Below are 13,845 nucleotides of genomic sequence, written 5' to 3' on the forward strand. Positions count from 1 at the left end.
ATTATTCTGAATAGTTTGGCTTATTTGTTTACAAATGCACATCTTCGACTGATAGCATGTTGCTACGACTTGGTGGCAGCTTCTAAAAATGCTAACATGTGGACAGCGAACTCTACACACGCTGGTCACTTTATTAGGCAGACCTGTCCTACTGCTCGCTAATACAAATTTCTAATCAGCCAATCACATGGCAGTAACTCAGTGCGCTTAGGCATATAGACATGGTCAAGACGATCTGCTGCAGTTTAAACCGAGCATCAGAATGGGGAAGAAAGGTGATTGGAGCGACTTTGAATGTGGCATGGTTGCTGGCGAGTTGGTCTGAGTATTTCAGAAATTGCTGATCTGCTGGGTTTTTCACCCACAACCATCTCTAAGGTTTACAGAGAATGGTCCGAAAAAAAGAAAATATCCAGTGAGCAGAAGTTCTGTGTGTCTTGTTGATGCCAGAAGGCAGAGGAGATTGGTTAGATGGATTCAAGCTGATAGAAAGGCAACAGGAACTCAAAGAACCACTAGTTACAACCAAGGTCTGCAAAAAAGCATCTCTAAACCCATAACACATCCAACCTTGAGGCAGATGTGCTGCAGCAGCAGAAGACCACACCCGGTGCCAGTCTTGTCAGCTAAGAACAGGAAACTGAGGCTACAACTCACACAGGATCACCAAAACTGGACAATAGAAGATTGGAAAAATGTTGTCTAGTCTGATGAGTCTGGATTTCTGATGGTGACATTTGGACAGGGTCAGAATTTGGCATCAACTACATGAAAGCATACATCCAGCCTGTCTTGTATCAAAGGTTCAGGCTGGTGGTGATTGTTTAAAGGTGTGGGGGACATTTTCTTGGCACAATTTGACTACGACACCAAATCCTACCTGGGTATTGTTGCTGACCATGTCCATCCCTCTGTGACCACAGTGTACCCATCTTCTGATGGCTACGTCCAGCAAGATAAGGCGCCATGTCATGAAGCTGGAATCATCTCAGACAGGTTTCTTGAACATGACAATGAGTTCACTGGACTTAAATGGTCTCAACAGTCACCAGATCTCAACCCAACAGAGCCCCTTTGGGATGTGGTGGAACAGGAGATTGGCATCACGGATGTGGAGCCAACAAATCGGCAGCAACGGTGTGATGCTATCATGTCTATATAGTCCAAACTCTCTGAGGAATATTTCCAGTGTCTTGTTGAATCTATGCCATGAAAGATTAAGGCAGCTCTGTTGAAAAACGGGGGTCCGACGATACTAGCAAAGTGTACCTAATAAAGTGGCCAATAGGTGTGTTCATGACAGCTTGAAAACCTTTGACCTACTCAGATTACATGAAGTGAATAAAACTTGTGCTCTTTTTCTTTGAGGCGGGTCGGGGGTGTTCCAGTGATTGTAAAAGAGATGGACAACCGGTGTGGTTACATGGCCCATTGGTGCGTGTAGAGAAAATGGGAAGCTAGTTTTTCAGTTTTGTGGTCATCATCATCTTGGCAAGATATGCCCTCACTAAATGTTCTTTTTTCTTTAAAATGAGCATACAAGACAGACTTACTAGCCTGCCAGTTGTTGGAACTCACCCAGAGCAATTATCTGGAACTTTAAATCTAACCATAAAGGCAAAAAAAATGTTTTTGAAACCAGACTGTTAGACTGTGAGATAATGTGGAAACAAATATACCACACATGGAAAAGGAAACCAAAACAAATGACAAATCTGCAACACTAATTTTATATGACAGGAAACTAGGATTAATAGTTTAATTGTGTAAATTGTAGCCCAAAAAACCTAAAAATCTCCAAAACTATGTACCACAATACTGGTGGGGAAGGGATAACACCCCTCAAATGTTATAGTTTTATCATTTAACAATCAGAAGCCAGTGCAATATATATTTTCATAGTCGTAATGTCAAACTAAAATGAGGTGATTCCTTTAATTGGGTTATTTTCATGTTGGTGCGTGTGCAGACAAGTGAGAGTCACTCTCCTCGTACCACAAGAAGCATGGAAAGCTTAAATAAAAGCATATGTGCTGAGTCCTCTCCAAATAATCACTCACTGGGATAAATTGTGGTGACTGCTACTTTCAGGAAGCTGTCACTACAAAGTCCCATCAAAGTTTGTGTGAAAGAGCTGAATTTTGATTGTGAGGGGGGTTAAAAAAAAACTATTCATCCATGTATAAGTCATTACAGCACCCCACAGTTTACGCACACCAAAAACGAAATAGCTTGAAGTAAATCGAGTCATCAGGAGTAATGATGTGTTGCGTGTAAGGAGGAGTGCGTTTCTGCTTAAGTCAGAATTTATTCAACATTCAAGTGCAAGCTTGTTGAAACATCACAGGCGAAGATAAGGCTGTCCAGCAAAAGATGGGGAAAAAAAGAATAAGGGAAAAAGGTGGGGGTTCCTTTTTTTTTTTTAACCAACAAAAAAAAGCTTCCTAAGATTTGAAATTAGATTTACGACCGTGTCTGCTTATATGATGTCAGAGTTAAAAGTCTATGCTTTTTGGGGGGGGGGATTAATTCTAAATGTCTTGTGGGAGAAGAGGGAGTAACAGTAATGGCGGCAGTTCAAAGAATGCAAGCTTATGTGCGTGTGTGGGTGTAAGTGTGCATCAGAGGTCCTGCTTGAGGTAGTTATTAAATGCAGAGCTGCTAATATTTTATGGACTCGGGTAATGCACCATAAACTGTTACATTTTGGTTGTGTGTGTTTAAAGACGCACTCCAATGAAAAAGGCTTTCTTTTGGTGTTTTTAACACATTCTTGTAGCATTTTTCTCATGATGTTGGACATAAATAAAATAATTTATGATTTAAATTGCTTTTCTAAATATGTCTTTATTCAAATCATGATGGGTCAGGAGCAGATAAAAACCTGCCGTTTGAAAAAGCTCTCTGTTGTTTTTGCATAAACTTGCAGACAAATGGATCCATTAACATCTTCGTTTTCCTGACTCAAAACTGTACGGCTGGATAGCTCCGATGGATAGCTCCGATATTGCTCGCCCTTTTTGTTGGAGTTGTAAGGGGCTGTAAGCTAGCAGGAGAAAGTGTAAACAGAAGGATCTTCCGTGCCAACAGTCCCACCCAAATTTCTGATGAACTCCTGCCGCTCCGCAGAAAATATGTCCTAGAAAACAACATAGGTTTTTTGATTCTGTGTAAAAACTGTGTAAATGTAGTTGGAGTGGGACGGTAAGTAACAAAAAAGATGCTTAGGGAAAAAGGGAAACATCATTTCAATTAAGCTCATCTCATATGCCTCATATTTTAAGGGGATATTGAAGCATCCTTCATTACCACTCGAGGGCCTTTAGTCTTCTTCTGATTGAACCACTAAAGTTAAAATGAGAGACTTGTTCCAAAAAACAGTTGGAGTCAATCTGATGCTGTTGGACAGCCTCCCTTTTCTCCTTTTATTACGGGATAATTCAATCTTTAGGAAAGCAGGTGGCAAGACGTGCGATGTTAATAATGCATAAAATTTCACAACATCCAATTTATCAAGGCGTTTTCAACACCCTCCTTTCTGTGCCTGCTTTTGCCTGACCTCAAACACCTTAACACCACTCCTCACTGCATGAACATGCTGCTCATTTGTGCAGAACTATCTTTTTCAAAGCAGTGTGAGGCGCAGCAACGGGAGGGGTTTCTCTTTCAGATATGGCCTGCGTAAAGCAGCTGATAACATAAATGATGCTGTAATCCACCCAAAGTACAGCACATTTCTTTCCTCCCAAGGACTCTTTTATCAATGTCATTGTTCAAAATGAGTTTTCTTGCCTTAAAGTGTTGTAACTCACAGGACAAATTGTTCACACATCTAAAGGCGGAGCAGTCTTGGCAGAAAATCTATCCAGTGTGCCAGTTCTCTTTCTGACTGATATGAAAGCTTCCTCCTGCTCCTACACGTGTCTATAGAAAGACAGAATTAGCACCCTCTCAGTTAAAAAAGAATATCAGTTGTAAAGCTGTAACAACTGAAAGTCATGCTAACAAATGGGAAATTTAAAAAAAAATTGCAGAAACTGCAAAAAAAATTGTAGGAAAAAAATGGATGAAACAAAAAGCAGAAAGTGTGAGAAACATTAGCTCTCTCCGTGAGTGTAACCCCACAGAGTGAAAAGCGGTGATTTATAGCAGCTCGGTGTTCCCTTCCATCATGAAGTAAACGGAAAGATCCACATAGAACACATCAGAGGAGGAAGCAGCTGGCTGTTGCATAGCCACCGACCTCCAGGATAATAATAACAACAACATTCGGCACTTACACAGAGAAGACCGGGCAGAGCCGCTTTCTTCTTGTCTTCTCTGTGTGATGGTAGCGAGGAGCCAGTGGCAAACCACAGAGCAATAACAACATAACTCTACAGCCGCACTGCACCAGCCAAGAGAGGCTTTGCCTCCACCATGCTTTGATTATACTACAAAGACTGAAAAGACTTTGGCATTAGTTCAAAGCCCAAGATTTTTACTTGTTTTTTATTTATTTAATAAGCAAAATTTTTGCTAATACTAGTAGTTTGCAAAAGATTTTTTTTAGATTGAACATGACATTAGTTGGCTTTTTTTCCCCGTCATATTTAATGAGGACGTCTGAAAAATTGGCTCTCAATAAACGATACAAGCTCAGGAAACAAACCTAAAACTAAAAAGCTACAGTAACAGCATGTTTTTCAGGCACAAATTGTGAGTGAAAGTGAATTTCTCTGTAATATTTGCAATTAAATAAAGGATTTGAACACAAACAATCTAATCGACAGAAGAAACAAATGTGAAAAAAACAGGCAAAATTTTTCTAAATGTCTTTTTTTACATCATGAATATGTTTTTCTATATAAAAATTACAATTTCAACCATGTTGACTTCCTTTTCTGTATTTTTACAGTGATTGTTTCTGTATTTTGTAAAAAATAAAAATAGATAAATAAAAATACGGCCAATTGTTGGCTGTGAAAACAACGATTTACTGATTTAGTAATTACTTAAAGATACTAAGCTACAGCCAAAGTAGATTTACTTTATGTTGAAATTTTCTGAATATTTCAGTGTTTTGGCAAAACCTTTTTTGTTGTTCTTGCTTCTGCCCAACTCATGTTTTAAGCCTCTGCCTGACACAGCTCTGATACGACTGATGATGCCACTCTTGATCATTTTAAAATGACAAATTTGATCAGATTTTATTCTGTATTTTATGTTTTATTGTTTTGTATACTGTCTTTTGTTTGTATTTTTAATTTTATGTGTACTGTTTACTGTCTATCTCTTACGCTCTTCCAAGAGACTCCAGGTGGAAATTAGCCTGTGGCTAGAATCTGACACATCTACAATTCTTTTAGTGTTCAATATTTCAATAATCAATATAAAGTTAAAGTGGGGTCTGTGTGGCAAATGCAGGGACTTAATGCTGATCCCCTTGAAAATATACTAAGTACAAGAAAGTGCTACTTCTTGTAGGAAAATCTGAAGTTTGAATGCAGTGGATAAGACCCCTGCTTTTATATGTGGTACGTTTTTGCAGAACAAGCTGATAATCATCCCAGAGCTGAGACCAACACAATAATAGCAGCCTTTAACCTCTTAATGTCGTATGCTGCTAATTTAGAACATACCATATAATCCAGGACAGGCAAAGAGATTAAATAAATGTAGGTATGAAGGGGTTACCACCTAAACTGAAAAGCAGGATCGATTATTAAAATGTTTCCACGTTATACTATTTGAATGCTTAGTGAAGCGATATATATATATAAATATATACATTCATATTTATATAAATGTATAATGTTTGTATTTAGAATCTCTGTCATCACTTCTGTTGTAGTTGAGATGCTTCTTTAATTTGCACTCCTTTTGTTCACATAATTTTTTTTTTTTTTTATTATACTTTATAAACTTTTCAAGAAAAAAACACAACACAAACCAGCACAGCACAGCAGACATCTAATAGTAAAAGGTGCACACACAATATAGATTACAATAACATGTTGGGATGTTTTCTTAAAACAGTTACTAAAAACTTAGAAGTATAAAATGTGAGCCTCCTTTACAAAGTATATCAGATAATTCTCAAGGAGTGTGTTTCAAATAAGGCTGCCACGTCTTGTTGAAAATGTCGGTTCACATAATTTTTATTTTTTTTTGTAAAAAAAATCACAAGTCGAATTAGAAAATATTTATAAGAAATACATCTATCAATCCTTTTAAAATAGTTGCACTCTCTTTTATGTAAAAGAATTAAAGCATCTTTAACAGAAACTTGATTTTTCATGAGAAATAAAGTAATATCTGTTTAGTTTTGTATTAAATGTTATAACAACTATTGACAGAAAAACTCCCTCTGCTTCTTTGGATCTGCAGGGATACATTTGAACAGAGTAAAAATACTAAACACACCAAAGGCCATGGGGGGTATTTGTAAGGCCAGCGCTGCCAATCCTGGAAAGCGTCTTCATCTCAGAGGATAAGATATAAAACACCTGTGGTCACAGATGAATCTGCCATTGCAACAGCTGCACCAAGACGAGCAGTAAAATCACAGCTACGACGGTGTGTTAAAGACCTACTGATGCAGGACAAATCAGTCTTCTGAGGGCAGGTGGAAGATGGGAGCTTACATGATAACACAAGGTTTAAATTGTCTTTTATTTTTAAGGAAGCTAAATAGAAGGAGTCAGTTTTCCGTATTATTTTTTAAAATATATTCTGTGCTTTTAAATGTAAAATTTAGCGTTTGGAGTTTCATATTTCATATTTCCCACTTCCTCCAAAAAATCCCCTTCCCAATCTTTCTTTATTTTTATTTTATTTTAATTTAACATCTGAAAAATGTCCTGAAAGACTTCAGGGGGTTTTCTGGATTACCAGATCTTTTTACACTTTTTTTCTAAATTTCACATTGAAACAGGAGCAACTGAGAACAAAAAAACAGAATTGACTGTATAGGTCAAATCAAGAAGAATGCCGGCACGTTAAGCTCTGATACCTGTCTTCTTTCTCTGCTTCTTCTGCTCACTGCATTCCTGCATCCCGCAGATCCATCCAACGTTTGTTTATTAAGGTGGTGAGTAATTCTAACCATCACAAAAGACGGGAGCAAACGAAAAAAAAAAAAAAACACCGCTGAAATTCCAGAGATATTCCTCCCAAGAGCATTGCATCTGTGTGGAAAAATGTTACTGCATGCGCCCTGCCTTGTTTGGAAAAGTACACAAGTTCTCTGTCGCACAGAGCTTATTAACTATTAAAACATATCTTGGAAAAATTTCCTCGCTCTCAATATGAGGAGTGTCCAGACAGAGCTGAACTCCTCAGGTTAGTAGGTGGAAATGCAGCCTACCTGACCTTACCTAACCAGACAAGTAAACAAGAGTGGCATGTTCCTTCATGTCCACTGCTGCTGTGCTTGAGTATCTAATTTAGAGATAAAAAATAAATAGGCGGCAGCTAAAGTATGTAAAGTCAACGCTCATAAGAAAATACAAGAAAAAATGTTTTTCTGTAACCAAAATATCCAAAGACATAAATTTTCTAAAATATTTGAACTGTAAACAAGCCCTTTCCAGTTTTCATCTGATTTGACAACTTCTGATGGATAACCTTCATTTCTAAGGGGTGGTGATCTCACCCTGGCACACAACACACTGCTTGTATGCATCACTCGGCACCAAAAACATCATATGTGTGAATGATTGGTGGGATGGTGGAGGTCATGGAAATGTGGGGCATCATTAAGCTGTCACCCTTTGCACAGCAAAGGCTCATAGCCTCACTGGGCAGCTCTAGTGCGGCGCCAGCTTCCCCTATGTGTCACCGCAACAACACACACTTAGGCTCCTGTTTGCACTCACAACTGGAGGCCTTTATTGCTCCGTGAGACTAAAAATTTAAGCTGCCATCAAAAAAACATCATTAAGCTAAAGTGCGCTCTATGTTTTTATGGTTTGTTATGCTTTTAATCAGTATAAAATGCTCTTATGAGGGGCCTTTTTGTTTTTCAGACTAATCTTTCGACAATTTAATGTCTTCTTCGGAAAAACGGCTAACTTTTTTTGAGGGAGTTTAGCTGATCTTTCTACTATTTGCCACTCACTCAGCAATAAGTCACCAAAACAGCTCTGCAGCTGTACAACCTAGGATTCTGGTGCAACCTGGGTTGGCCAGCGCTCTGGCAATTCTGTGGTTATTCAATCAGTGTCAGCCTTTTCTTCTTCCTCTTTGCCCTACCTGACTCTGCACTCTGGGTTTCCTCCAGAGAATGGTGAGTTTGCAGGGAAACGTCTGATGTAAGCGCTATTTGATACATTGAGGTTTCCCTCTATTGAAAGTTAATGGGAATTCCTTTACTAGCAAGATACGTAGCTGTGCAGAAACAAGCAGTGCAGGACGAAAACAGATGAGATTCCTGTGCACAAGAACAATTGGCTCATTGAAACAAGTTAAAGGTAATGACAGAGAAACCAGAGACTGATGTAAACAAAGATTATATCACCCCCCCAGTATAAATGTAAGCCTCAGAACAGCATCAGACGCCTTTCAGTTAAAAGATCAGACATTCAAAGCAATAACGCTGACGGTAACAGCCCAACTTTGTTTAGCCTGTGCACTGAAACTGCACACCAGTGAATAAGTAATACACCCATGCCACCTCGCTCATGTGGTTACTTTAACTGATATGCTGCCATGTTTTACACTCCAATAAAACCTAATTGGGTTCCAATTCAGAGAAACACATAAAGCACCTTACACATATCTTTGCCCCAGGTGTAAAATCAAATTTGGTACTTTCAGTGGAGCTGTGTGACCGCAAACCTTCACCACACAGCCACTCACCACATGTTTCTGCCTATTGGCAAACGGTGCTCCTAACCGCTGAACACATGTACTGAAAAGCACTTACATGACAATTTTAAAGCTGCGCCACAGAGCTCACGCAGGCCAACACGAATGTGGTTACAGGGAGGGATTTCAGCCCCTTATGGTCAAGTGGCACAAAGCAGTTGATAAGCACAGCAGTTTGTGTGTGTCGGCAGACTTCTTCTTTCTCTTTCGGCTTTTCCCATCAGGGGTCGCCACAGCGAATCATCCTTTTCCACCTTTTGTCGGCAGACAAAAGAAAGAATCTTTAAACCCCTCCCTGCGTGAAAGGATCAAAGGGGCTCGCTCCAATACAAGATCACACCTGCACAGTATCCAATCCTACCTAGATCACAGCCTTGTCAAGGCCAAAGAATTATTTACATTAGTGGTATTCGTGAGAACGGAGTCTCAAAAATCTGTGCTTAACACCCAAAGAAAAAGAATTTTTTTTTTTTTTTTCATTTAACCTTTATTTACCCAGGAATTGTCCCATTGAGATTAAGAATCTCTTTTTCGAGGGAGTCCTGGGTAGACAGAAGCGGAGGTATGGCCAAAAACACTGTGCTTTGAGCAATCAAAAAGTGCAGAAAACATTACATCACAGCAGGGAGAAAAAGTAGAAGCCTGCAATACATCTGGCAGCTACACATAGTTTAGCTGCTGATGACTGTCAAACTGAGGGATGTACAGTTCCACCTTTAGGCTATACTTATTGAGGCGTTGTTTGTTGGCAAAAAGCTGTCAAACACCTTTACAGCTGCATTAGGCTGCTTGCAGGCAGTAGCAGTGGACCTAGAAAACTGCAACAGCTGGCAGAAATGGGTGAATTCAATATTCCAATTCAAACTGCAACAGTGCAGAACCGAGGTCAGACTAATGTTTAGTTTTCCACATAAAAGTGTCTTTTGCTCTTTTACCCTCTTCATTTGATTTGAAAAAAATCTTTTTAACTTTTTTTGCAGTTTTTTAGAAAATAAAACAATAATAAAATGTTTGCAATTAAATATTTGTAAAGAAAACAAAAAAAGGAGAGACATCTACATGTAAACCTTACCTCTGCAGAGGTTCTGTTCGTCCGCAGTGAAACCAGATGAACAGAGAATGGTCCGAGCAGCCGGGGAGTCCCTGGGACCGCCTGGAACAGGTACGGGAAGATGAGCAGGAATTGGAGGGATGGCAGGGACTTCTGGCACTGGGTCGGGCAGGGGTACCTGCTCACTTTCCTCCTTAGTAACATATATGACAGCGTTCTTGGGGAGGCAGAGGTATCCACCAAAGTTGTTGATACACTGCATCCCTCCCTTACAGGCATCTTCTAATAGTTTACATTCATCAATGTCTGGAACAGAAGCAATGAAATAGATGGATTTCTATTAGAGTTAAGTCGGGGAAAAAAATCTTCTGGCATCAGGTGAGTAAATGTGACAGACGGTCTTACCTCTGCACTGTTCTCTAACTTCATCATACTTGTAGCCCTCTGTGCACTGTGAAGCAGACATCATAAAACACATGTTCGTGTAACAACATGTACTAATGTAAACATGAACTTGGAGACCCCTATCGAAAATAAATATCCTGTTACAGAGAAACATCGCTCACTCACTGTGTAGGAGATGGGCTCCTCGGTCTCCTGAGAAGCGACCTGAGTGAAAAGCGCACAGAGACACACGCAGATCCCCAGCATGTTGACCGAGCTCCGCAGAGGCACTGCAACGAGATGGATTATTTTCTGTTTAATACCAGTTATTACATAATTGATGGCATTGCTTAACGAGTCCCAACATCTCCCACTCCTGGCGTGATGTTTATGTTGGCTTTGCGCCAGAGAAATGTGCGGCGTCAACAATGTTTTTCTTCCAGTTTTATCTCCCAAAAAAGTTTGGTGCGTAATGCGCGTAAGGACCGTGCGCATGAATATGATTTTTCTAAGAAGTATAAGGAAAAGAAATTCACAGATACCATTTCAATTAAGATTACGCACAGAAGAAACTGTCATTTTGGTCTAATGGGTTAAATTCTTTGTTCATGCTTAGTCCAAGATTGTGAAATTTATTTTAAAAACTCTTGAAAACAAGCAGCAACAGAGTCCAGTGTCTCTCCCTCTAGCTGGATTCTCTATTGAGCTTCGCTCTGTTTAATATGTTTGGGGTCTTTTTTTAAAAAGGAGACAGAGAAAAAAACTTTACGCATCCTCTTAGTCTTTGAATGGCGCTTACCTGCGCTTATCCAACTCGCCTGGAGTTCAGAAGAAAACGTTCCGGGTTTCTTTTGTAGCAAATGCGGCCGCGTTGGAAGCCAAAAAAAAATGGCCTGAAGCCCGAGTAAACGGCGCAGTGACTGTTTGAGGAGGAGAAAGATTGTGGTGAACATGCGGTTGGTACAGTAGGACATACTGGGGCAGGTTGAACTCCAGGGTTTTCTCTTACAGTGATGCAGCAAACCATCTCCAGGATACAATGGCTCCCTCTATAGACTAATGGAGGTGAGAGAGGTAATGCTCCAGAAGTCAGATAACAATAATATATAAATATATATGTATAAAAAAAGATTGCTAAAGCAGGCAGCAAAAATTATAACCTAAAATATACTTTTGTAAAGTTGTAGGACTTGTTGCGCACGGTCTTTACGCGCATTACGCACAAAACTGTTTTGGCTAAAACTGGAAGAAAAACCGAGTTGATGCCGCACATAGCATGACTCTGCATTGATTTTAACGGTTGTCACATTTGATGGAAAGTTTCCGGAGACCTTTGCAGTTTTAAAAAAGTGTTTGCTATGTGTATGAGTAACAGATGGCATAATCAAATCCCGTGTTAAGACTCCTGTCAACAACCGCAACAACACATTTCACGGTGTGCACAAGATGCCTCCGCTTCAGGAACATCTGCTGGAGCTGGCATGTTCTCCAACATTTCTCACTGATAAATAGACATGCACGGGCGAATTCATGTGTGAACGCCGGCTGCTTGTCAATTTGGACTTGGCACGTTCTCCTGTAGGGATGACCTTTTGACTTCTCATAGGGTGTGGCAGTTTTCCCAGTGGGGCCACGCCCTTTAATCTGAGTGGTAAATGTCTTGACTAAATAATCAATTACATAAACATGCAATCCCCCACCCCACCCCCTAGAAAAAAATAGGCATATTTATAATTACCAAATTAATGATCATAAACTTAAGCATGTTTTAATGTAGTTTATATTTTAGCAGATGCAAAACCTTTGCAGACTGATCTAAAGCTTGAACATAGATGCTCATTCATTTTTTAGAAGCTTTTATCTAACATGCAATTGCTTTACACACAGAGGTAGCCTTAGAAATATACTGAACTGTAAAATTTCTGTGTGGAGTTCGCATGTTCTCGCGTCCATAGGTTTGATTGTGAGTCTGTGCCCTGCGACAGACTGGTGACCTGTCCAGGGTGTACCCCGCCTTCGCCCATCAGTAGCCAGGACAGTCACCGGCAACCTAGTGACCACGAAAGGAATATGGCAGGTTAAGAAAATGGATGGATGTTGTCATTTTAGATATTAGCCAAATCCAGTAGCAGAGCTGGAACATTTTGTTTGGGAGGGTGGGCAGAAGACTCGGGAAGGGCGGCAAATGAGAACAGCAGAGTGAAAGGCCATTATAAATTAAAGGATCAAAAATACGTTTTTCAAAGTTGTATTAATAATGATAAAGTAACCATTCTTTTAGAGTAAGTGCTATTACTAGCAAAAATTAATTTGTGCAGAAATTCCTGAAAGACCTTAAAATTTTTCATTTAACAATGTTGCTTTAGTAATTTTTTAAGTGCTTAAAGAAGCTTTGGTGGCTTCTTAACCTTTCTCAATAATTATACTAATACTGACACAAAATTTGGGTAAATGGGGGTGACAGACCTTTTTGTTGAGGGGTCAGATGTTCCCTCTGGCCAAATGTGATACAAGAAAGCACAAATTGTAAATGTAACATCACAAATTTCCGCCATTGTGACATATAAACTGTGAAAGTTTGTTCTCAATATTTGACATATTTATCCACATGCATGTGCACACCACAGAATTGTCAAAGCCAGAAGATTGTTTATTGTTTTATTGCTTTCACAGTTTTGTTTACATAGCCAAACATTCGCAATGCTCAGTTCTCACAGAAATCAAGATTTGCGATGTTTCTTTCGATGCTGAAGGTAATGCACCAGGTACTGTTGGCAACTGAGTATCAGCCAATCAGTTCCTGATGCAGTATCATCCACACCAGAAAGGTCCGTCCTCGTCCCTCCAGCAGAACATCCAAAAATGAAAACCCACTAAAAACTGTGTTGGATGAGGAAAATGGGGCGTTACCATAATATTAATAATAAAACCAACACGGCCCAGTAGCCTAACACTGCACAGTGCACAATCACACTGAGTCAACATGGCAGAAGAAGCATCTGGATTCAAGCCAATTAAAAATATGCATGCACTCTAAAAAGGAGCTCAGAAACATGAGGCTTTATTTGAAAGAGGTGTCTTTTTGGGGGGGGGGGGGGGGGGGGCAAAAAAGGGGATTTGAAAGAAGGATGAGCAGACAGAGGGGGGGGCTTTGAGATGTGTTTGTGTAATTGCATTGACATCTTCATTGAGTATCCTCCATTTCTTTCCCGAGTCCTGCAAAGGCCGTCGTTGATGCAGGTCGATTTGGAGAGCAGCGGAGCCGCTGTGTTTAGCATAATCCCAGAGGCCATTGTGAGAGCAGCTAGTGAACGACTCACAGTTGCCAGCTGAGATTTCACCAAATCACAGCAGAACACGAGAAGAAGGGAAGACAGAAAAAAAAGAAGGGAGGGGGGACTAGGTTTCCAACAAGACAGGGCTTTGTGATAAAGGAAAAAATGTGGAAAATAATGTTTTTTCAGGATCAAAGAGTAATGTTTTGGGTGCGATGGCTGTGGTATAAAGGCGGTTCTCATGTTGTCCATGCAGCCATCACAAAAATCAAAGAAACAAGGCAT

The 13,845-nt window shown here is 39.8% G+C and overlaps 1 protein-coding gene across 4 annotated transcripts in view; it reads right to left on the reverse strand.

Annotated features, from left to right (window-relative positions):
• efemp1 (EGF-like fibulin extracellular matrix protein 1) overlaps positions 1 to 13,845 on the reverse strand; it is a 29,487-nt gene that overhangs the window by 7,654 nt on the left and 7,988 nt on the right. For 2 of the 4 annotated variants that reach the window (XM_078932011.1, XM_078932010.1), the window contains exons 4-7: positions 12,198 to 12,335; positions 10,472 to 10,575; positions 10,307 to 10,352; positions 9,923 to 10,207 (exon numbers count right to left, since the gene is read on the reverse strand). In XM_078932011.1, coding sequence (XP_078788137.1) covers positions 9,923 to 10,207; positions 10,307 to 10,352; positions 10,472 to 10,575; positions 12,198 to 12,309 — 547 coding nt within the window. In that variant the 5' untranslated portion in view covers positions 12,310 to 12,335. Of the gene's footprint in view, positions 1 to 9,922; positions 10,208 to 10,306; positions 10,353 to 10,471; positions 10,576 to 11,084; positions 11,301 to 12,197; positions 12,351 to 13,845 lie in introns of those variants that run through there. The other 2 variants (XM_020709569.3, XM_004077128.4) reach the window with 2 other exon arrangements.

The sequence above is a fragment of the Oryzias latipes genome, chromosome 15 (assembly GCF_053564925.1).
Source record: "Oryzias latipes strain Hd-rR chromosome 15, Olatipes_Hd-rR_3.1".
NCBI classification, from domain to species: domain Eukaryota; kingdom Metazoa; phylum Chordata; class Actinopteri; order Beloniformes; family Adrianichthyidae; genus Oryzias; species Oryzias latipes.